Raw genomic sequence first — 26,478 nt, forward strand, 5'->3', positions numbered from 1 at the left:
GGATAATCGAGGTTCCTCTGTTCACCCATTTAAAATCTCCGCGAACCATTGCCCGACTGAATGCTTACTGGCCATGACTAAGCTGACAGTCAGAGGCCAGATAATCTGGGCTCAGCATCAAATTGTCTCAAACATGCCCTTTATCAGCCCTCTGCAAAATTAAATCTTCCCCTAGAAAACAAAATAGAAAAAAAATCTCAGCTCTGACTTTCGATTTTATGGCACAGAAGTAGTAAAAGCTATCTATATTACTCCCCCCATCCATCCTCATTCATCAGAACCCTCAGAAAGTTGAAACATTTCTGCTGGTAGATTGCAGTTCCAAATAAGCAGGCTAAAAATTATAATGACATGACGATGTTGCATTTTTCTCTTTCATGCAGAACTTATTCAAGGCTGATGAATTTCTAAACATTCAAGATCTGACTGACATCTCCAATTCAACCTCAAGGCTCCAAAGAGAACCTCATCTGCTTGATCCTCCTCCTTGCTAATCAGTATTGTAACAATCATACCAATTTAATAATAGTCAAGTTCATAAGACTACGAAATTACACTCCGCCATCTATGGAACCCAAGCATAAAACTGGATGTTGGCTCTTATTTCTAGCTGAAACCTTTTCTGTTGGCACCAAAACAGCTGTTTCCTTTCATTTTGATATAAATATTAAACAGCATAATATACAACAGCATGCAGATAAAAAGAAAGAGCTAACTGACCTGGAAATAAAGACAAAAAGTCAAAGTGGCATTTACAATTCCCAAAGGGACAAATGTACTAAGAAGGTTTACTGCATGAATTATTTGCAAGTTTGATTAAACTGAGCCAGTAACCATTCAGTAAATGAGAAAGCCTATCAGAATGGAGACTTGATTCGAAAGTTGTTGCAAACTGAAGGCTGCATCACTGATGATGAATTGGACCTAATGCACAATGGTATTTCATACAGGATTTGACATCAATAACTTAGTCTACTGCATACTGGGTGAGAGAGGTAGGTTGAAGTGGAGCATGACTCCTAACAAAATCTGGGGGAATGAACCAAATTTAACTGAAAATGGCAGGGTACAGAAAAAGCAGCAAAGGCTAGAAAAAGCCACCATTCAGAGGCAGCCAAAATTGTTGCCCAGAAAAGGATCTAGCAGAGTCACAGAAGCTGGAAAGTGTAGAGGTTTATAAAGTCATGAGGAATATAGATAAGGTAAATGGCAGGTGTCTTTTCCCTTGTGTTGGGGAATTTCAAGACTCAGTAGCATATTTTTAAAGTGAGAGGAGAAAGATTTCAAAAAGACACAAGGGACTTTTGTTTTAAACACAAAGTGTGTGGAGTGAACTTTCAGAGGAACTAGTGGATGCAGGTACAGTCACAATATTTAAAAGACATTTGGATAAGTTCATGAATACAAAATGTTGGGAGGGATATGGGCCAAACGCAGGCAGGTGGGACTAGGTTAGTTTGGGACTATGGTCGTCATGGACTAGTTGAACCAAAGGATCTGTTTCCATGTTGTGTAACTTGATGATTCCAAAGCGGACAGATGGAAGAGAGAATATGGCTGTCACGGAATCGCTTGGACTATGCGAGGAAAGCAAACAAATCCAATTTTGAATTCAAGCGTTGATATAGAGCAAGTACATGATTTTACAATTACAAAAGTGAAGAGTAAATACAAATTAGCTTGAATTTGGACACTTTTCCAATGTTAACTTGCTAACAGTAAGTCAATGGAAGAAACTTCCAATTCAAGCCTTCTATATGTGGAAATGAAACTTACATTTCCTATACAAAGAGAAAGTGACATGACTCCTATATGCTTGTTATGAGGCAAACAAACCCCTAGGCCATAAGTAAGATATTAAAAGATTTCCAATTACGAGCACAACTCCTGTACATTCTAAAACAGTTGACAACTTTCGTAGTGTTGTTATGGTTATGGCGCGGGAAACATAGCTGACAACTTCTGCGCAGCACAATTCCACAAACAAGAACTGTGGGCAATCTGTGAGAGTTAGACCCCACTTCACAATATGCTAGCCGAGTGTTAAATGCTAACAACACTCCTGGGCAAACTTCGCCTGCTCTTTTTTTCTAGAATGAAAGGGGTATTTTATATCTGCTGAAGGAGCAGATAGTGATCAGTTCAATGCCCCAGCCCAGAAGCAGTTTCTCTATTGGTGGAATATGTGTACAATAGTACTGGAGTGTCAGCTTAGGTTTTGAACTCAAATCCCTAGGGCAAGACTTCAATCCATAACCAGTGTCTCATATTAGACTATTACCATTGTTTCAGACAAAGTTACTCTTTCATATACAGACCTCAAAAAGTATATTGAATGGAATCAAGGCGAAAGTCAATTCGGGAAACAGCACAAAAACTCATTGGACATGCAACAATTAATTTATTTTTCTGTAATACCATTGTGAATGCTTTGCTGTAGAATGGTTTCAGTAATTTAATATGAAAGCATACAGCCTTCAATACATAATTCAAATTCATTTGGTCTACAAATCAGAAATCTGTTCCATCACTATATCATCTTGCAGGAGGCCAACAGCAAAAGGCAATCAGTTATCATTGTAAGTTATCATAGTTGTTGGACATACACGGCAAGTCATTTACTGATACTGAAGTTATGAAGGACAAAAAACTGGAAGCAGCACCTACAAGTTTCATGCAAGGGCTGCTTGAAACCCCAGTATCTGATTCAAAATAATCACACTAAATAACACTTCGGTTGAATGATGCTTTGCACCAAGTACTCATAGCTACGAAAGATGTATTATGTTGTGCTATCGCGGTGGATAAATCATGTGACATAAACATTGCAACATTATCTATAATTTGCTTATTTTGAAATGCTAAAATATTTGCACAAGTTATTAACAATATTGCCTCTGAAATACAGCAAAAAAAGGAGTTAAATTTTCTTTCAAATAATTCCAGTAGTTCAGTCAAAAGAAATGGTGCTGCATCAAGAAGATGGTGCCATAATTTCAGCCTCAGCTCCTGCAAAACTAGGATGCCATAATGTATTGGTAATAAAACGTGAGGAATTAAGCCAGCTCTGTTATGCCAAGATAAATCAGGAAATGCTTTGTACTAAATGTAAGGGCAAAAGTGTGCACAATTCACTTGGTGCTTGACAATTTCTTGAGGATGTAATGATAAAAAGGAAACATTAGATGTAATGCATTTTAATTTTGAAAATGCATTTGATAAGAAGTGCCAAAATGAAGTTATTGTTCAAGAGTTACGGTATTAGAGAAAATATATTTCATATGCACAATGCTTGGCTCAATCTGGATTAACAAAGTTCCAGTGCATCCATATTCCTCCCAAATCTAAATTTCTTCCCATCTAAATTCTAACCTCCAGCCTTTGCGTCGGGGAATGATTTGGGACCTGGATATCTTCAATTCTTAATCATTCTTAACCACCCAAATATTTATGCATGGTGGTAAATCCATATTCATATAGATTCCAATTACCATTACAAATTATGCTTAATCCTTCTTCCAATATATTCACACATTTAAATCAGTCAAAAAATTGAATCACAGAATGCTTCTGCACAAGAGGCCACTTGACCCTTTGAGCTAGTCCCAGATTCCAGGAACAACAACTCAAACAGTCCCACTCTTGCATTCTCTACCAGCAGCCTTGCAAAAAGTTTTTTTCCTTTAGATAATTAGCTCATTCTCTTTTGAAAATACAATTCAATTTAACCCCACCACCATCTCAGGCAGTGCATTCCAGATCCAAACCACAGGCTTTATTAAGCATTTCTCTATGCTGTCATTGGTTCTTTTGAGGAACAGTTTCTCCCCAGTTATTCTACCCAACTGCTCATCATTCTGAATACTCTGCCAAAATGGAATGTAGCTGTTCAAGATCCAGCTCACCACCACCTTCTCAAGAACAATCACCAACGTGCACTCAGTACTTGCTAACATCACTTGCATTCCAGAAATAATAAAGAAAAGCCATTGCTCTTCCAAAGTCTATCACTATTCTCAAACCAAGCCAAACTCCTTCCTAGCTTTATGCTATTTTGATCATAATAGATGGTAATAATGGACAAGTGAGATTCTAGAGTGAAACCAGATTGATATTTTATTTTGCTTTTGTTTACTGTGGAGGTCAGTTACTGAACACATTCACAAAAGGATGCCAGTGTATTTTTAACAAAAGACCTTCAAAGTCTATCACATAAAAGAAAATTATGATCCATATTATAATACACATCCACATTCAAATGTTATTGAATGATCTTTTTTAATCAATATTAGGATGAAAGACTCATCCCTTGTAACGAAGTAACATCTTTTCAGACATACAAACCTCAGTAAAGAGTGACTTCCATCTCCATTCTAAAGCTTCTTGCTCAGCTGTAACCAGTTTTCTGTTGGTAAATTTCTGTACATCCACTAGACGTTATTTTCTTCAATTAAGGTCTTTCCCTGAGACCCTTAAGACAATATGTTAACTAAGCTCACTATACCTTAACATGGTTCCTTAAACTGTCTTCAACTGTTGTAAGATGTCTTCACTTTTGATACCCTGCAGCCCCCTGCCTCTACAGCTTTATTCTCACTGACATCTAAACAATTCTAGGTTTCTACCCAGCCCTGACTGCTTGGAAATTAATAACAGAACTCCTTCCCCCCTGCACTAACTAGGTTCTGGCTCAGCAAAAAAGTCCTTCGCTGACATTCTGGTTATTTAGCTGAGATCACCAAAAACCTTGTAAATGCTGCTTTGAATTCATTGCTCAAAATGATGTTCTGATCTTTAAAAAAGGCCAGATCTTCACACAACTGTCATACTAAAATAGATTCTAAAGTGGAGAAAAAAATTTAAGCGCCGAAATAATAACGTTCTGAACCTTCATTCGAGTAACGTGCATCAGACGTTATTCATCCTGCATACTCAAGACTAGGTCATATATATAGAACAAGAAAAGCTGTGTTTTGAATGCTGACCTCTGGGAAACCTCCAGCTAAAAAAACTCGCACTCACAACCTTGTATTCTTGGACTAACAAACAAGTTCTACAGCACTCTACTCAACACCATTTGGAAGTTTGTGTACACTATAGCAATTGCTTTAATCCACTTTGTTTTTCATCAAGAAAATTTGAGTAAATCATTTTGATTTTTCCCCTAAAAAATCTGTGCTGTCTTTCCTTAATTAATCTCCGCTTGCTCAAATGATGGTTAGTTTTGTTCTCAAATATCATTTCTACAAGGTCTCAACATCAGGTTAAATTTAGCTCAGGCTATAATTGCTGGGCTTATCCTCACGCCTCTTTTTGACCAGGGGTGTAGTATATATGCAATTCTGTAGGTCAAACAACATCCCTGCACCTCAACAAAATTGGAAGACAGTTGCTAGTACTTCATAAGCATGAAGATTAGAAAACATGACAAGAAATGTATCAATAAGCAATAGAAATCATCTAATTGATATGCTTTTTTTCAATAATTTGACAAAATAGAATATAAACAGTTATGATTTGTAACTGCCAATGAATCAAAGTAGGGGAACATTCAGCTTGGCTTTACAATGTAGCCAACAGTAGAAACGCTAATAGAAAATTCAGACTGGAAACTATAAGTACTTCTTGATCACAGAATTTAGGAGTTCAGTACAGCACTGTCCTTTCATTTCCAAAGTCCTGAAAAGCCATCCAGCAGAATACGCGTGCGCTTGTTGAAAATCATAATAATAATCTTTAAAGTTGACTACGCACTCGCTAACATGGAGAGATTGATTCCAAAATTAGGGCAATAAGATAAAAATGTGTTCCTCATCCAAAACATAAAGACCAGAGTTTTGGTAAAGAAAACCACATTATACATGTGCCAGTAAACTTTCAACGCTTCATATTAAGAATAGGTCACCAGCTATTCGTCAATTACCTTGACAGCAAACTCCAGATTGGTAACCCTATGTATGCAACGCTTGCAGATTGAGTAGGAGCCAACGCCGATATCCTCTTTGAGTTCATACCCATCAGTGAACTGCATACTATTCCCTTGAAGCTGTTTCGACCATACAAAAAAAATTAAGTAACTAAGTTTGATTTTAGTTCCAGCATTCCTTCATAGATAAATTAACATTTCTTTTTAAAGTGTAGAAGCCTGCCCAATATTAGCATGTACTATATAAACATTTTACATCAGCATCGTAAATGCTTAACATTTGGATATGTATCATACCTGCATAACAGGGTGTACCGCTGACAGAGGGGTGCTTTGAACTTCTTCCACTACATTTGTTGCAACAAAACTAAATCCTCTGAAGAGCTGATGTGCATTAGCACTTGGTGGAATCCCAGGTGAGTCTTAAAGAAAAAGCATTCAATTATCAAATCATTTCATTAGAATGCTAAACTATTGTATTAGATAATAGTATCAGACCATTGTAATTCAACGTATGATAATCTCATTAAACATCCACATAGGAACCTTTAATATAATGCAACATCGCTGGTTATCAAATGAACAAGCTAACAAGTAACATTCTTAGAAAAAGAAAATTATGCATAAACTTTCTTTAAAAATCATATTTGAATTTTTTTTATAGTAAATATTTCTATCCTGATACAATTTCACCCAAGATTGGAAGGACTTGGAAGTCACCTATTCTGAAACAAATGCCAGTTGTCAGTGAAGTATTACTATAATGCTGTCAGGAATTATCATAAAACTGCCAAGACAGAGATCTTAGGTGACCAATGATCAACTATCACTAATCCCTAATTGAAGATTTGGGCCTTGACATTGCAATGTGAGAAGATTAGCACCTAAACCTCTTATCTGTTTAGATTAAATTCCTTTGCCAGCTATTTTCACAATAGTCATTAACCAGTTTGTTATAAATGGATGAACAGCTTTGTTAATTGAGTAACCTAAAAAATTTAATATAAATACAGAAGGACATTGAGCTATATAGCCTTTGCAGTGTTATTTACTATTATTTTAGTAACGTATAAACAACATGTGCTCTAAACTTAATCTGGAAAACTCTCTTTCATATTCACATTGAAAGATGTATACAAAATGACTAAAAAGGCAAGAATGCAGACAGAATTCATTTCCAAACTCGTTCTTAGGATTTGGTTCTGAATGCAACTATTAAAATATCTAACTAAACCCAGAGTCTAACATGTGTTTTCACACCATCTGCCTGAAGGCTGGAACCATACTCAACTCAGGACTTTAAGACAAATTTGAAAATGTTTTAAAGAAAACTGTTCATCAATGAAGGAACAAAGTAGCTCATTAACTCCTTACTGCCCTTCAATTGGATAGTTGTTACTGGACTATAAAACATAGGAACAGGAGTAGGCAATTCAGCCGATCAAGTCTGGACCAACATTCAAGGAGATCATGGCTGATCTGATAATTCTCAACTCCACTTTCTGCCATAACCTTAAAAAAACTTTATTCCCTTACTAATTAAATCTGTATCTCAGCCTTGAATATATTCAACAAACCAGCCTCGAATGCCCTTTGTGATAAAGAATTCCACAGATTCACTACCTCTGACAAAAGAAGCTCTTCATCTACCATTTTAAACGTGTGACCCCTTATTCTGAGATAAGGCCCTCTCTTTTAGACTGTCCCATGATGGGAAACAACCTTTCCACATCTATACATCATGGCTGCCCAAGAATCTTGTACGTTTCAATAAAGTCTTCTCTCATTCTTTTAAACTCCAATGAGTACAAGCCCAACCTGTTCAACCTCTCTTCAAGAGAAAGTACTGGGAACCAATCAAGTGAATCTTCTCTGGACCGTATCCAGTGGCCAGTATATCTTTCCTTAGATAAGAGCAAAGTTATTCACAGTATTGCAAGTGTAGTCTAGTTTTATACTCCATCCCCTTTGAAATAAAGGTTGACATTCCATTTACACAATAAACGTGCATGCTGGCTTTTTGTGCCTTATGAAAGAGAACCTTGAAAACTGCATATCTTTACATTTTCGTCCATCATGTCCCATCCCCAAAGTTTTTGCCCATTTACTTTATCTGTCTACTTTCCTCTGTGCCATCCTTACTACTTACATTTTCACTTTCCTTGTAACTTAGCCATTAGAGGCCAGTAATTGTCCAACTACCTTACACTACACTTTCTCCAAGGCCAATATATCTTTTGTAAAATGTGGTGCTCAGACTGGTCACAATGTTCCAGATGTGGTCAAACCAGAGGCTTTTTTTTAAAAAACAAAAGGTGAAACATAAGTTTGACCCACTTATACGTTCATGAATTACATGTAAAAGCCAGAATTCCATCAAGTTTACTGATTATTTTCTGCACCTGTTTAAGAAATGTTTGTGTGTCAATATTTCTGGATCTTTGCTGCGCCACTATTTCTAACTTGCTGCCATTTTAAAACAACCTAGTTCAATCTATTTTATGTTAGAAATAAATGGCGTCATTTGCTGAGAATGAAATCCGTTTGCCGAGTCACAATCTATTAATATATCTTCGTAGTTTTAAACTTCTGTGCATCCTGTCATAAGTGGTTATCTATTTTATCATTTACGTCATTAATGAGTACAGGGAGTCTTTCAAACCCCAAAACAGTGTCTTGTCGGGCTTATCACAACTGAGGTATCATTAAACCAAAGAGTGAGAGAACAATCACAGTGCAGGTGATTATCAGTTGGCCTGTTGTGTCTGAGCTGGTTCTGAAAGGAGCATTTCATCCTGTCTCCCAATCCCCTGGCACCCTCTGTTTTGGGTTACAACCTTTCTTTCGGCGAATAATCAATTATCTCTTGACTGCCTTGACTGAAACTGCCTCTGCACACACTCTTAAACAGTGCATTCCAGGCTTTAACCACTGCATGAACTATATAAGAGTCCTACAGCAAGGAGACAGGCCTTTTGGCCCAAACTGGTCCATGCTGAGCAAAATGTCTGTCCACGCTAACTCCATTTCCCTGCAGTTGGCCCAAATCCTTCTAATTCTATCCTTTCCATTGTCCAAATGCATTTTAAATGTTGTTAATGTACCTGCCTCAATCACTTCCACTTGCAGCTCATTCCATATACCCTCTGTGTAAAAGAGTTGCCCCTCAAGTTCCCTTTTATTCTTTCCCCTAACCTTAAACTGATGCCCTCTAGATATCGATATCCCAACCCTGGGAAAAGGACTGAATGCATTCACCCTATCCATGCCTCTCATGATCTTACACACCTCTATAAAAGATCTCCCCTCAGTTTACTATGCTTTAAAGAAAAACGTCCAAGCTTGTCCAACCTCTCCCTATAACTCAGACCATTGAGTCCTGGCAATATCCTTGTAAATTTCTTCTGCACTTTTTCCACTTTAATAACATTCTTCCTATAAGAAGGTGACCAGAACCGAACACAATACTCTAAGTGCAGCCTCACCAATGTCCTGTACAATTGCATCATAACTTCCCAACTTCTTGACTCAATGCCCTGACTGATGAAGGCCAATGTGCCAAAAGCCTTCTTCACTGCTTTGTCTACCTATAACCCCACTTTCAGAGAACTGTGAACTGAACTTCAAGATCCCTCTGTTCCACTACACTTTTTAAGGCCTGACCATTCACCATGAAACTCATACCTTGATTTGATTTTCCAAAATGCAAGATCTCTCACTTTTCTATACTAAACTCCATTTGCCATTTCTCGACCCACTTCCCCAGCTGTTCAAAGGTCCTGCTGCAATTTCTGACAATCTTCCTCACTGTCCATAATACCGCCTATTTTAGTGTCATCAGCAAGCTTACACATCATGCCTTGTACATTCTCATCCAAATCATTGATATAGATAACAAACAGTAATGGGCTTATACCGATCCGGAGCACTCCACTGGTCACAGGCCTCCAGTCCAATAAGCATCCTTCCACTATTACCATCTGCTTCCTACCATCAAGCCATAAATGCTTTATTTAATGTTCCTATTCTTTTTTTTTAACCAATTAACTTAAATATGTGCCTTCTTCCTTTCAAAGTTCCTGCCAATAGAAACAATTTTCCCTCTCTAATCGGTCCAGCCCCCTCAGGATTTGAATACTTTCAAATATCCTCTTAATAAAAGAACTGCCCACTTTAGCAAACTATCCAGGCAACTGACGATTCTTATTCTTGCAACCACTCTGGTGAATCTTTTCTGCACCCTTTCTAATGCTATCATATCTCCCCTTAAGTGGTGTCCAGACTCCAGTAGAGAACAAATCAGAGCTTTCTACAGGCTTAACATAATTTTCCTGTTTTTGTACTTTATGCACCCATTGATAAAGCCCAAGATGCCTCTCACCTGTACTATTATTCTCAACATCTTATGCACATATGTGTGCCCAAGTCCTTTTCTTCCTGAACCCACTTTAGAATCGTCTCCTTTATATCGCTTTTCTATTTGCTTCCTCCAAAAATTAAATCTTTCCACACTTCTCTGCTAAGTCTTAGAATATACACAAGCTACAAATTTTCAGTAACTATCCGGGGTATAAACAGAACTCCTGCTACAATCTTGAATCCATTTCCATTTCTTAATTCGTCCTTCAAGTCTCCACTGCCTGCTTATCTCTTCTTATATCCTCTGTCATCACTGAAGCGATTCCATCCGTAAGGCTACTCCTCCCCATCTCTTTCCATCTGCTGTTGTCCTTATATTCTGATATATTTTGATCCCAGTCCTGACTGTCCTGCGGGCATGTCTCAATAACAGTTGCCACAGATATGCCAAATTAAGTTTGCTACAATAAAATATTTCAACTCATTTTGGACCACAGATCTAGACTTGCCCTTCAGCACTAATGTTTCATTAACACCGTTCCTATTTCTCTCTATTGATTTCATCACATCACACATTTTAGTTTTCCTTCTACTTATAGTGCCTCACACACTATTTCTTGCTATTGCTCTGTTCGTGTACTGTTCGTCTCCAAATGATTAACTATACATTTTCTATAAGAGCCCTTCTTCCAACTTAGTAGTCTAAAATCTTTACGACTGTCCAATTAGTCCTTTTTGCCAGGACCCCTGGCCCAGCCCAGATCATATGGAGACTGCCTCAACAGTACAGTTCTTCCCTAATGCAATCCTGATTCCTGTGTCTCAAACCGGAATCCCTCTTTCACAAACCTATTCCTCTAATTGTGTTCTCCTCCCTAGTTTTCTCTTCTCCATTAGGATTTGTACGCAGCTTAGATAATCATCCAAAGATAAGAACATCTGATGTTTTATCCTTTAATTTAGCCTGGGACTATGTTTACCCTTTCCACAATCTTAAAGGAGATCTTGGGGAGAATAGGAAGATGGACTATTTTGCTTTATTCTGCTTCTGTTTGGTACAAAATCAAGTTGAGAAGCGAATGCATTGAAAAAAAAATAGAGCTTTGACTTTGACAAGCGGTTGGTGAATTAAGAAATAATGCAGCTCACTCTTCCAAAAAGCTTCAGGAACTCAGTTAATTTAACACAGCCGTAAAGATGAATTGAGTTAACTTGAAGTATTTATTGACCTAATGAAAGTTTGAGACAGTGACTTCATCAGCTTTGAAATTTGAAGATAACTACCCTCTTCAGTTAGCATCCTGTGAATATGCTTTAGAAATCAGGTGATGTCTGATGGCATCATGCCAACAACAATTACCAGATACGACAGGCAGCAGCGCAAACACCTAATAAAAAATGCTTCCCTTTAATTTGTACAAATATAAATGTTTAATTCAAAATTCATGAAAATGAAATCATTGATACTATATTAATACTAATTATATAATACAAGTATATTAGGGTAAACAAAAAGGCAGCAATAAAAAAGCTAATCATATTTATCTCTTAGCTTTGTAACTTGAACAATCCAATAACTTTTATGTATATTGTAAATTTTGTAGAGTTAAATTATGCCTTCGCTCAATATTTGTCCATGACAAAGCATAAACCAAATGAATAAAATTTGTTGTTCGGAAAAGGTTATTTAAATAGATAATAAAACAGCAATCAATTGTACCTTTTGGTGTTTTAGCTGTAAATTCTGGGTCAAAGCAGAAAGTATCTTCTGGCTTCCCAGAAGCAGGTTTAAATGGAGGCTGAATTTCCTTTCTGACCAGTTTCTGCAAAAAGGAGAATATTTAGATTTTACATGTCTCAGTCACTTCATTTGCACTCTCAATACGGACAATTCCAACAGCCAAAAATCTTACTTCAATTGTTGATTTAACATGATAAAAATTCTTGATTTACATAACTGAGACACCCCTGAACAATTTATCGTGCAAAGGATGTCAAACACCTTAGAGAAAAATTAATAAGTTTGATTGGTAAAAGCATTACAAATTCTATACACAATTTCAAATCAAAATCCCAGAATGTGTATAATAAATATATTCAAATGTTTTATTAATAGCAGCAGAATAATTATTTCGAGCAAGCATTGAATTAAAAGCATGAAAATTTAGTTTTTAACATTGGGTTTCTCAGGAGTAAAAAGCATTACATTTAACAGCTTTGTGACCTTGATCTTGCTTGTTGGAATGGGAAACACCTACATTCCAGTCAATGGTAGCAAAGAATGGATGCCTTTTGATCTCTTCAACTCCATCAGGGCCAGCTCCTACAAGAATTAAGATCATACAATGTTTATTTGTAATTTTGGTTGTATGAGGGCAGAGGCCAATCTCCAGCCCAATACAATCAACTGTTCTTACAAATGGAGATTACTGACTATTGCTATATCACTGCACATTTTGCAAATGCAGTGCAACATGGACGGCAGTTATCACTCTATATAAACAAACTCCATAATGTACAAGAACGTAGAAAATTAATTATATATTTCTATGTCCAGTGTAGTCAGCATTTTCGAGCAAAATCAACTACAAGCAGTACTTTTCATTTGACATACAATGCTAATACATTACTGGGTTTCTTCAGTGATTACTAAGATTGTATTCTGGCTTTCTCAATAGTGAAAATAGGGATAACACTTTTTTATTTTATGCAAAGTTAAAGAAGTGCAAATTTAGCTTTTCTATCATTCCCCAATACATTTTAGCAACTGTGGAAAAGAGCAAGTTTAACTTGAAAGTTCAAGGATTTTCTTGAACAAAAGAGAACTTGATAGCTTAACTTGATTAACTATTTGACGCAGGACCAAAGGTAAAAGTAGCTACTGAGAAACAGCAAGGGCTTAAAACTCAATAGTCCAAAACCAGGAATCCTAATGCCAGATTAACACACACCCAGTCAGGCAGTACAGAAACTTTGTGAAAACTGCTAACCTAATATTAGTGGCATGCACCCCAATGATAAGCGCTACTTAAAGCTAGCCTGTCTCTGAATGTGGAGGTAATGGCTGCAGTAAGTACTGGAGGTTGTATTTGCAGGGTGTCAGACTTAAGAGGAACAGTGAAGCTTGTGCATTATTTTAGAGCACAGGCTCCCAGATTTTCTGACACACCACTCAAGTCCCTGGTGCACAAGACGGGGCAGTCTTGTATCCAGACAGTCTTGTATCCAGAAACATGCACAAAGAAACATGCAGGGAGACACAAATGAATGTGAATGCAACAGTTCACTATGAGGACCTGGATGCTGAGCCAATGTTCAATGATCTTCTGAAGGTCAAGATCTGGGTCTCTTCAAGTGCCATATTGTTACATTTGAGCCTCAGGCCTCACTCACTTCACATCATACCCCTTCAATAACCAAAAAAATCTCAATTGTACATGAACAGTTACAGAATTTCATCTCATACACTTAGCACTGCTATAGGCCTCAAGCCTACATTTCACATGTGGCACACACTGTCCTCATAATGGCCAGGTTTTAGAGCACGCAGATGATCACCATGAATTGGGACATCACTTTGGCAAGTACTAGAGGGCTCCTCCAGATCAGTCTTCGCTGTAGACTCTCTGCTTCAACACCTCAGTGATCAACGTTTCTTGCAGTAACATACCCGTATGCACACAGTAGGCACACTCAGTTGTGCTGCAAACTACAGTCATGTGCCAAGCGTAAAGTGAATTCCTCGGAGCCAGATAGTGATACTATGGTTGAAAATAGCAGACTGAATCTGAATGAAAGCCCCACAACTACTGCCAGAATACGGAGCTTTCCGGGATACACATCAACTGCCCACTTTTGAAGTTGTGCTACATCTCAACACCAAGATGCGGGGCCCAAAAAGCCACACATCTACACCATGAGGAAACTTGCATTCCTGAGTAGGTAATACATATGCTCCAATGGCTTTTCTTTATTCAGACAAAACGATTCCTGCAGCGAAGAAGGTTACCTCAGAGTACTACGGGATCTTGATCAGATGGGCCAATGGCATGAGGAGTGGCAGATGGAGGTTATATTAGATAAACGTGAGGAGCTGCATGTTGAAAAGTCAAATCAGAGTAGGACTTATACACTTAATGGTAAGGTCCTGGGGAGTGTTGCTGAACAAAGAGACCTTGGAGTGCAGGTTCAGAGCTCCTTGAAAGTGGAGTCACAGGTAGATAGGATAGTGAAGGAGGTGTTTAGTATGCTTTCCTTTATTGGTCAGAGCATTGAACATAGGAGTTGGCAGGTCATTTTGTGGCTCTACAGGATATTGGTTAGGCCACGTTTGGAATATTGTGTGCAATTCTGGTCTCTTTCTAATAGGAAGGATGTTGTGAAAACTTGAAAGGGATCAGAAAAGAGTTACAATGACGTTGTCAGGGTTGGAGGGTGTGAGCTATAGGGAGAGGTTGAATAGGCTGGGGCTGTTTTCCCTGGACCATCGGAGGCAGAGCAGCGACCTTACCGATGTTTATAAAATCATGAGGATCATGAATGGGGTAAACAGATAAAATGTTTTCCCTGGGGTGGGGGAGTTCAGAACTGGAGGGCAGAGGTTTAGGGTGGGGGTGGGGATTTACAAGGGAGTTGAAGAGCAACCTTTCAACCCAGAGGGTGGTGCGTCTATGGAATGAGCTGCTAGAAGTAGTGGTGGAGGCTGGCACAATGGCAACATTTCAAAGGGGTGAGTGTGTGGGTGGTGTGTGAGAGTCAGGGGTGTGTAGGTGTGCACGCGTGGGGTTGGCGTGTGCTCGTGGGATGGGGGATGTGCTTGTGTGGGGATGGGCGTACACTCTGATGCAGCAATGGACAGTGACCTGAAAAATGTTGCTTCTCCCAGGCTGACTTGTAGAAATGCACTGACGACAGGCCCATCCTCACACTCCGGAAGCTGCAGGTCTGTTTAAAGCAGATGGCAAAGTTCTGTGAGCAACTCCTTCTTAAAGTAAAGCTCCCGATTCAGGTGAAGGGAGACCTGGAAGACCTAAGGCTTTCTGTTTTGAGCATTTTTTTCTCCAGCTCACTCTCTGCAGACTCTTCAAGACACCTTGCCATCTCACTCAAACAAAAACAGAAATTGCTGGAAAATCTCAGCAGGTCTGGCTACATCTATGGAGAGAAATCAGAGTTAACGTTTCAGGTTCAGTGACCCTTCAGAACATTTCTCTTTCATCTCACTCTCTCTCTCTCTCTCGTGCTACAACCCAGGAGGAATTGCAACTACAAGTACATGATCTGGACCAAATGGTACACTTTTGTAGTCAAGTAACACAGCAATCCTCAAAAACCTCATTTTTAACTATCTCCTCAAAGCACACATCACTTCTGTAAACTCAAACTGAACCAGACAGAAATCAGGAACAAACCTGCAAAGAACAAAGAACAATACAGCACAAGTACAGGCTCTTTGATTCACCAAGGCCGGCACTGATTCCGAATCATTATTTAGACCTGCTACTTATTGCACTTACACAGTGTCTATTCCTCGGTTTGCTTCCCATTCGTGTGTCTATTAAGACATGCCTTAAATGTTGCAAACGTACCTGCTTCCACTACCTCCACTGGTGGTGCGTTCCACGCACCTACACTCTATGAAAAATTTTCCCTGCACTTTCCCTCCTCTCCCCCCCCCCCAGTCAACTTGAACCTGTGCCCTCTTGTAGTTGACCTTCCCACCTTGGGGAAAAGCCTCTGACTATCCACCCTATCTATGCTTCTCAATTTTGTAGACTTCTGTCAAGTCACCCCTCAGCCTCCGTCTTGCCAGCAAAAATAATCCAAGTTTATTCAGCCTCTCATCATACCAAAAACCCTCCAGACCAGGCAACACCCTGGCAAACCTTCCCTCATCCTTTCCAAAGCATCCAAGTCCTTCTCGTAGTGTGGCTACCAGATCTGCACACAAAATCCAAATTTAGCCTAACTAAAGTTTTGAATAGCTGCAACATAGCTTGCCAACTTTTAAATTCAATGTCCCAGCCAATGAAGACAAGCGTGCTGTATTGCCTTTTGACCACATTTTCCACTTGTGTTGCCACTTTCAGGGATCCATGGACCTGTATGCCCAGATTCCTCTGCATGTCAGTGCTCCTAAGGCATCTGCCATTTATGATATAATTCATACCTGAAATTGATCTTCTAAAGTGCATCACCTTGTATTTGTCTGGATTCAACCCCATCTGCCATTTCTCTGCCTAAATCTGCAATCCATGTCCCACTGTAACTTCTGACAATCCTCCTATCTGCAACTCCATCAATTTTGGTGTCATCTGTAAATTTACTAATTCCAAAAAACACCCTTCTACCACTACTCTCTGTTTTCTATGACCAAGCTGGTTCTGTATCCATCTAGCTAGGACACCCTGGATCCCATGAGACTCCTTTTGTGCTAGCCTGTCATGAGACACCTTATCAAATGCCTTATTAAAGTCCATATACACAACCTTCTCTCATCAATCATTCTTGTCATCTCCTCAAAAAACAATCAAATTGGTGAGACATGACCTTCCCGATGTTGATGATCACCAACAAGTCAATTTTCTTCCAAATGTGAACAGATTCTGTCTCTCAGTATGTTCTCCAACAGCTTCCCAACCTCATGTCAGGGTCAACAGATTACAATTACCTAGATTAGCTTAAACAAAGGAACAATATTGGCCATTCTTCAGTCCTCTGGAACCTCACCTGAGGCCAAAGAGGATGTAAATATATCCGTTAAGGCCCCAATTATTTCCTTCCTTGCTTCCCAAAGTATCGTGGATAGATACCAATCTGGCCCTGGGACTTGTGAACTTTAATGCATTTCAAAACAGCCAAACTTCCTCTTTCATTATGTTGATCTGCATGAAAGTATTTGTACACCTTTCCCTAACCTCAATATCCCTCATGTCCCTCTCTTTGGTGGCTATTAATGTAAAGTTCATGGTCTCTTTAAACATCATTGATAGAGTGGCTGAGATGGGTAGGGGCCTTCAGGTTGCTGAATTTATGTGCAGCTGAGGAAGATCATGAGGACATTACCTAAAATGGTAAGGATGACAGAAGTGATATCAGATCGGCACAACACACTTGAGTGTTGCCTGCACATTTCCAGCACAGATTCACAAAATCTACATGAACAACCCCAGCAAGAATGAGCTCCAAGCATGGCACGCCACAAGTGTATGTACATGGTACAGACACTATTTTGGTAATGAAACCACACCATAGTGTCAAAGCTTCAATGAAGACCAACCTTGTGATCCAAAGCTCCACATGGCTATAACACAAATCTACAAGGGACAGAGCATAAGCTGCAATAAAGCAAACATATAGTTCAGATTTCAGTACCCTCCACAAGTTGCTGAATGTGTGAATTTATCAACTACCTATTCAAGTTGCTAATCTCAAAAAATTCATAAGAAAAATCTGATATTTAACAAAAGGGTGAATGAGGACATGAGAAATCAAATGAAGTTGCTTCAACTTAAAGTTGGCCTAATGAACTGTTATAGTCTTTTCCAGTGTTACCTCCTATATTTATTCACAGTTATGCTTTGGGCTGCCCTACAGATTAAGAATTCTGTTTGGTGCCGAAGCAAATTTATAATGATTTGTACTGGGGACACAGCAAACATCAAAAAAATGATTGACCTCCTTAACATTATAGAACAAGAAACTGTAAACATTATACTTAAAGAAATCAAAAGAAATGCAATCGAAAAAGCTATTTCTAGGTTACAGTTAGCCAACATTGTAAATATATATATAAAAGTGAATTCTAATTTTACTTTATTCTCAACGCCAATACACTTTTATTAGCTATCAAATATGCATTCATTCAAATTGGAAACAATAACTTCAATAAAGAGATGAATGATTATTTTAAAACATGAATCAGTACCTAGTCTGTTCCCAGGATTTCGTTTGAATAACATTCTGAGAAGACCTTGAGCTTCTGGACTAAGAAACTGAGGCATTCCTAATTTAGCCCTTGGAAAAAGCAAATCAATTCATTAACATAAAATAAAGATTTGCAGATGTTGGAAATCTGAAACATAAACAGAAATTTTTGGAGAAACTCGAGGTCTGGCAGTTTGGCACAGAGAAGACAGTTAACATTTCAGGTCCAGTGACGTTCACTCAGAACAGTTCTGAAGAAGAATAACTGCACCCCAAATGTTAACTCCTCTTTCTCTCCACAATTGCTGCCAGACTTGTGGAGTTTCTTCAGCAATTTTTTTTTGTTCCAAATCAATTCATTATTTTACTTAAATGATACAACACTGCATACTAACACATAGCAGTCATTTTATGGTCTTCACTGAGCATAGAGTATTTCAGTTGCGTTTTTACATTCTTGATAATTCCCATTTCAAGAATGATAGGACATTTGCGCCTATTCTGTCTATAATATTCCCATAAGTAATTTGATTCAGATGCAGGAGTTTAGAAGATTAAGGGGAGACTTAATAGAGACGTACAAAATAATACATGGCTTGGAAAAGGTGGATGCTAGGAAATTGTTTCCGTTAGACGAGGAGACTAGGAACCGTGGACACAGCCTTAGAATTAGAGGGGGTCATTTCAGAACAGAAATGCGGAGACATTTCTTCAGCCAGAGAGTGGTGGGCCTGTCGAATTCATTGCCACGGAGTGCAGTGGAAGCCAGGACGCTAAATGTCTTCAAGATTGATAGATTCTTGTTGTCTAGAGGAATTAAGGGCTACGGGGAGAACGCTGGTAAGTGGAGCTGAAATGCACATCAGCCATGATTGAATGGCGGAGTGGACTCGATGGGCCGAATGGTCTTACTTCCACTCCTATGTCTTATGGTCTTATCAATGGCATGAACTTGCCATGGTGTGACACAGGAATTCTGATTACCGTAAGTACTTTGATGGTAAATTCTGTCAGCATAGACCAAAGTTGCCATTCTGAAAATGGCTGAATGAACACAAGATTTTGTTCTTCAGGATTAAGGAATACCATTCCTTTGAAATATTTTAGGGATGTTTTACATTTTAAGATGCAAACTACGTGGTTACAGACCCATTCCCCAAAGTGGAAAATCTTGAGAATAATTTCAGTTAACTATGAAATACATATTTAGAATGCACCAGAAATAAAACTGATCAGAACCATTTCTAAATAAGTTTGAAGTGACGATATTCTAATATTCAGTCTCTCATTCAACACCATCATGCACAAAGAGTGTGGAATTGCACAGATCCAATCGGACACTTGTTACCAGCACAAATAAAATGACAAAATTAAATCAGTTTACACTGTAAACAGCAGGCAGCAGTGATTGATTTTGACACTGCAATCTCATTTTGTGTTTTCAGATGAAATATGCAATTTGCTGCAATTTAAGTTTGTTTATGACATGAGTTGTAATCCACAATTAAATATGCGCGTTGTAATCACTCGGAATCCATTATTCTCCATTTAAATTAGACACCTTCATCTACTCCTGACAGATTGAAGTGCATATGTCAAGCAATTCTTAAGGGCACATGGGATCACAGAGCACTAATTGTAAAGTCATAACGTAGAACTTTTCAGCTTTCAAAACTAATGTAATGTGTTTTGTTTTCGTATTAGCATTAATATCATATAAACTGCATAAAACACATTCAAAGAGTCAAACTAATCTAGTGGATTGAGGCCAAACTGTAACTTGAAGGCTTGCTCATTGAAAGTGCTGCATGGCCTTGCATTTTATCCTGCACATTTCTGTTAATTGCATTTAGATAGATTTCATTCTGACTGCAGAAAATAACAGGCCACTCCCAAACCTGCCACACTAAAAATAAACCCAAGACCTATATTTTTCATCGTTTTAACTGGAACTCTTTATTTTAAAAACAAATAAGGAGTAAACAGCAGTAATCAGCAAAACAGAATATACAATTGCCAAAAATAGAAATGGAAATTGAAAACTATACATCCTATTTAAATCTTACTTCCTTCAATTCATCACAATTAGGTAACATATCTATAACACACTCATATTTGAACTAAACATTTATAAAAGTTTATCCAAAGTCTAATATTTTCCTGTAACCTCAAGAAAGGTCACAACAGGAGCTTTGATAAAGTGATCACCAAGTTACCAAGTGTGAAACTCCCTGCAAGCTGGCATGTGATTATGAATTGCAAGACAGTATATTGAACAAACTTACTTCAGTATCATGTTCATGGTTTCATTCCGGTCTTTGCCTTGAAATGGCAACGTACCAGTAAGCATTTCAAACTAAAGTTGAATGAGAATTGAAGATATCAGTAAAGCAAATATTATTAAGTACATAGCTTCCTCTAAAATCAGTAAAAGTATGAAAGCTAGTAGACAGCATTCAAATAACAAATGTTAGCTGGGTATCAGCATCATATACGACTTTTAAAAAAAATTAAGATTTATATTTAAAGACAAAACAAATTTGAAAAGATGGAAACCAGTAATATTTACTAATCATTGATTCAGTATAAAAACAAGATGCAGAGCTGGGTTCAATTCTAGACTCGCCGAGTGTCTGAGTGGAGTTTGCACATTCTCCCCGTGTCTGCGTGAGTTTCCTCCTGGTGCTCCAGTTTCCTCCCACAATCCAAAGATGAGCAGGTTAGGTGAATTGGCCATGCTAAATTGCCCACAATGTTCAGGGATGTGTAGGTTAGGTGCATTAGTCAGGAGTAAATGCAGAGTAATTGGGTAGGGGAATGGATCTGGGTGAGTTACTCTTCAGAGGGTCAGTGCGGACTTGTTGGGCCAAAGGATCTGTTTCCACACTGTAGTGATTCTATGATTCTATCACTAATAAGTCAGTTCTGTCTTAATAAAAATAGAAAATAATTGCATTCCTTTAAGGTGTGGTGAGTGACTTGGCACTCCAAATTCAATGCTGCTATGAAACAATTTCTGCTTGGCCACAAAGCTAAAGCTGGAATATAAAGGGAGTTAGCACCTTGGGGCACTCAGGATTATGAATCTGTGAACTCTGGTTGCGAACTCTAAATTGTCAGGAATTCCACACTGGAACCCTGAGCATAGAGCAAATATGGTTCTCAGAAATTCAAGCCACCAACTGAAATTTCCATGAAAGAACAAACTTAAATCCCCACATGAACGAGAGTGATGTTGACAAACAACTTCTGAGTTACATGCTGACAGCAACTTCAACGTCCTCATATCGCCAAGCTATCCATAGTTAATAAGCCTAGAGCATTTAATTCCCTATGCAGTACAAGTCTACCCCACAAAATCTGGGTAAAAGTGCACAATGGAGCCAAACAGAAAATTCTACACTAGGATCCAGTCACTTACACTAAGCAAAATATGAAACAGAAAAACAAATCAAAGCTAGGCAAGCAAAATCTCACACATACCATAAGCACACCAAATGACCACCAATCTGCACTCTGTGTGTGGCCTCGCCTGTTTACTACTTCTGGTGCCATGTACTCCACAGTACCACAGAATGAGTATGCCTTCTTTTCTTGGTCAACTGACTCTTTACTTAGCCCAAAATCTATAAATAAGAGTCATGTCAAAAATGTGAACACTGTAAATAAGCAATCTTTTTAAAGCACAAATGATTAAACATACGTTACTAAAACAGCCATGCATATGCGCATATAATTTGACAAGCTTGTTGCAGGGACAGTTGGGAGAGGAAGGAATGATAGTCAGGAAGCATATTATATATTTTCTTGACCTGTATCAAAAGTAATGTACAGAAAAGTTAAACGTTTGGAAAAACACACAAGTTTCACCTTGTGAAATTTGCTAAAATGAATAAATATGAATACCTAATGGTCAGATCATTAGCTATCCAGAGTTGATATTTGAATATATCCTACCAACAAAACAACATACTAGATTTGACTCTAGTTAGTGACTAGTGGATTATAATATCCAAGGCCTGATAGCTGGAATTCCCATTCAATTGTGAAAAGAAATTATTTAATATTATTTCCCATGAGATTATCTGAACTAGACTGCTGAATTGTACAAAAAAGGTTTAAAAAGGCAAAATGGAGGAATTTAATGAATTACAGCAACCACCTTAATGATAAATTTAAAGAGCAGTTTTATGGAAGAGACCTATAACGATAAGGGCAGCAGACGCATTGAACATCACCATCTGCCAATCTCCAATTCAAGTTACACACAAACCTAACTTGGAAGTATATCGCAGTCCTTCATCATTGCTGGATCATAATCCTGGATTTCCCATCCTGAACAGCATTGTTGGTAAATCTCTACACTGCATGGACTGCAGCAATTCAAAAAGGCAGTTCATCACCACCTATTCAGAAGCAATTTAGGATAGGCAATAGGTAATGGATGAGCCAGTAATGCTCACATCTCATGAACAAATTAAAAGGGAACAAACTATCACCAAATCATTCAGAAATACAGAAGAGGCCTTCAGCCCATCGAGTCCTGATTGTGAAAAATATACTTCTACTTACATTAACCTTATTTCCCAGCACTAGGCCCATAGCCTTAAATATTATATCACTTCAAGTGCTCATCCAAGAACTTTTTAAACATGTTGAGATTTCCCACCTCAACTGCCCTCCATGGCAGTGTATTCCAGACCTCCACTACCCTCTGTGTTGAAATATTTTTCCTCACAACTTTGTGCCTTTCACATTAAAATTACATTCCCTCGTTATTAACCTTATTTATGCCCCTCAACCTTATAAACCTCTATCAGGTCCCTCCTCAACTTTCACTGCTCCAAAGAAATCAACCTGCGTTTATCTAGCCTTTCTTTATTGCTGAAATGCTCCATCCCAGGCAACATCCTGGTGAATCTCCTTTTCCCCCCCTTCCAACACAATCACTTTCTTCCTACACAATCACTCTCTTCCTACAGTGTGGTGGCCAGAACTGCACATGGTACTCCAGCTGTAGCTTAACCAAACTTCTGTACAGCTCCAACATAACCTCCCTGCTCTTCTAATGTATACCATGACAGGTGAAGGTAAACATAGCGTTTGCCATCTTAACTATCCTATTAACCTGTCTGCTAACTTCAGGGATCTGTGGACAAATACTTTAAGATCCCTCTGTTTGTTTAAGCTTCCTAGTGGCTTACCATTCACTGAGTACTCTCTTAACTTCTTCCAAAGTGCATCACCTCACATTTATTAGAGATAGTTCCCATTTGCTACTGATCTGCCCATCTGACCAATCCATTTATACCCTCCAATAACCTCACACTTCTCTCCTCACTGTCAACTACCCTGCCAAACTCTATATCATCGCAAACTTACTTATCATCCTCACATTCTCATCTACATCATTTTTGAATATCATAAATACTAAGGGACCCAGCACCAATCCTTGTGAATTTTGGGTAATAGGGAGAAACTGGCAATGGGGGGGTTCAAGGAGTATGAGGTTGGAGGTTGTGGAATAGAGATCCCCTAAGGTGATGAGATTGTGGTTGGTCTGGGAGATCAGGTCATGGTCAAGGGCTCCAGTCACACAAAATACTATCACCCTCTGCCTTCTGTCATTTATCCAAGTTACTCTGGATTCAATGGGATTTGACCTTGTTTATCAGTTTGCCACGTGGGGCCTTGTCAAAATGTCTTGCTGAAATCCATATAAATTACTCCAACAGCCCGAAATTTCAAGGTACCCTTCCAAGCTGTACTTAGGTCGCACCCATGAAGTCAAATGCAAGAGGAATGTATACAGTAAATGGCAGGACTTTTTAAAGCATTGATAAACAGCAGGATCTTGAGCTGCAAGTCCATAACTCCCTGAAAGTGGCAACACAAGTGAATAAGGTGGCAAAGAAGGTGTATGGTGCGTTTGTCTTCATTGGTCATGGTATTGAGTATAAAAGTTGGCAAGTCATGCTGCAGTTGCATTAGATTTTAGTTAGGCCACATTTGGAGTACTGCGTGCCGTTCCGGTCGCCACACAATAGGAAGGATGTGGATGCCTTGTAGAGGAGCAAAAGACATTTACCAGGATGTTGCCTGGTTTGGAGTGCATTAGCTATACGGATAGATTGGACAAATTTGGATTGTTTGCATTTGAGCATTTGGAAGCTCGGGGGGGGGGGGGGGGGGGGAGGGGAAAGAGTGTTGGTGACCTGATAGAAGTATATAAGATTATGAAAGGCATGACTAGGGTGGATAGTCAGAGTCTTTTTCCCAGGGTGGAAATGTCAAATACAAAAGGGCGTAGGGTTTAAGTTGAGAGGGGAAACAGTTAAAGATGTGGAAAGAAAGTTTTCCTTTTACAAAAGGCAGTGAGCGCTTGGAACATGCTGCCAGGGGTAGAAGCAGAGATGATAGCAGTGTTTAAGAGGCATTTAGGCATACCCATGAACCAGAAGGGAGTAGCTAGACTCAGGCCATGTGCAGGCAGATGGGATTAGTTTAGAATGCCATCATGATATGTGGGCCGAAGGGCCTGTTCTTTGTGCTGTACTGTTCTATGCTCCATGTACTTTCATCCAAACACATGGTCACCTCCTCAAAAATTCCACTTGATGTGTTAGGCATAACCTCCCTTTGACAAAGCCATGCTGACTATTCCTGAACAAACCATGCCTCTCTAAATGAAGGCGATTTTTCTGCTTCACCATTTCTTTCAAAAGTTTCTCTACCACTGATTCTAATCCAGGATTAAGTTCCATTGTAAAGTAAACTGCTCACAATTTAGTATTATTAATACTAAGTCCTGGACTGAATCTCATGAGGATAATTTTAAGTTTTACACATAATAAACATTTGTGCACATCAGACATCCCAACTGACCAAAAAATAATAAATAAATAATCAGTTCTAATAGTTTTGGAAAAGAACTCGTGATTAAGCACCAAGCTTTCATGTTAATGGTGTTACTTCCCATTTCTATCAATAAATAGGTTTATCAGAACCAACACAAATGTGTATTAGTTGAATCAGAATTTTATTCAGGTCAGGACGCGAATACATCAAAAGTTCTGTTGGAACACTGTATTTCTTTAAATGGCTACACTATTACAATCTTTAGTTTTATTAAGTTGAGCTTTAATTAAGATTCAAATTAAAAGCTATAACTTGCACGTGTAGCCATTTAGGTGACAATGCCTAAACTAATCTGAGAAATCCTACTCCAAGAAGTGGGCAATCATTTGGATGTACAAAATTAAATACATTAAAGGCTGTTCATAAAAATAATTCTGTATATGTACGGTACTAATTTCTTAAAACAACTTCAACTTTATTTTATAAAGTCATTTTGTACTGCAAATTTTAATTACATTTTAGACTACATTTTACATCTAAATAACATTTTTGCCTTATCAGCATGAAACAAAGTGGATGGATCCAATTCAGCATGAAACAAAGTGAACTATGAACCTAGCTTCAATTTACAGAAAAGCCACTTGCTACAGTGACTTTTTCTGGAGTAATTTGTTCAAAATAACAGTGGGGAAATAAAGCATTGGAATGGTCTAACAAATGAAGGTTAATCCATAACCAATATGCTTCCGCGTATTTCGAAGACAATTGAAGGCTGAGTAGGTGAGATGCACAGGACTTCAGATCCTTACTTTAATGTTCTCAAAATATTCAAGAGAATTTTTAACAAAATACAAACACAGTGACTTCTATCATTCACTATTATGTTCGGGCTCGAGGTTGACTATAAGAAAGATTAATTACATGAATTTGTTGCGAATACAATTTATTTTCTGTTGTTAGTGTGTGTATATTGCATTTCTTTTAATCTCACTTTTAATGTAAGTGAAATAATCTAAAAGAAGATGCTGTTTTATTCATCATTTACTGAATGACAAGAAAGGGATCATCATTATATCACTAAGGAAGGAAAACTAAGCAATAAGATAACTCTCAAATATTGTTGCAGATCATTTGCTGGCAGCCGTCTGGACTCCATCCAACATTTGCCAATTAGGCTTTTGACTGAAAGGCAACAAATATTTCCACCATTTTGCACAAAAAAAAATGCTTTGGTTAGAATTCAACTACCTGAGCAAAAGACAGGCTCAGAACAGCAAACCTAGCCATTATACTTGCAAGTCCAAGCAAATTCTAAGTCTGCTTTTCTTTAAAAGTCACAGAATTATATTAAAGATTGACAAAACAACCTTGTTCATACATAAAATAATTATCTACATAGTTAATGCACT

General features: G+C 38.3%; 1 protein-coding gene across 3 annotated transcripts in view; it reads right to left on the reverse strand.

The window, feature by feature from the left end:
* Positions 1-26,478, reverse strand: part of LOC122557103 (ribosomal protein S6 kinase alpha-6) — a 131,313-nt gene that overhangs the window by 23,409 nt on the left and 81,426 nt on the right. For all 3 annotated transcript variants that reach the window (XM_087992194.1, XM_043704418.2, XM_043704422.2), the window contains 7 exons: positions 21,695-21,837; positions 20,497-20,567; positions 18,213-18,301; positions 12,544-12,608; positions 12,006-12,108; positions 6,224-6,348; positions 5,924-6,046 (listed from right to left, as the gene is read on the reverse strand). In XM_087992194.1, the coding sequence (XP_087848320.1) occupies positions 5,924-6,046; positions 6,224-6,348; positions 12,006-12,108; positions 12,544-12,608; positions 18,213-18,301; positions 20,497-20,567; positions 21,695-21,837 (719 nt within the window). The remainder of the gene's footprint in view (positions 1-5,923; positions 6,047-6,223; positions 6,349-12,005; positions 12,109-12,543; positions 12,609-18,212; positions 18,302-20,496; positions 20,568-21,694; positions 21,838-26,478) is intronic.

The sequence above is a fragment of the Chiloscyllium plagiosum genome, unplaced genomic scaffold (assembly GCF_037043375.1).
Source record: "Chiloscyllium plagiosum isolate Xiang-an unplaced genomic scaffold, Cpla_swu_hap1 HiC_scaffold_11, whole genome shotgun sequence".
In the NCBI taxonomy this organism is placed as follows: Eukaryota; Metazoa; Chordata; class Chondrichthyes; order Orectolobiformes; family Hemiscylliidae; genus Chiloscyllium; species Chiloscyllium plagiosum.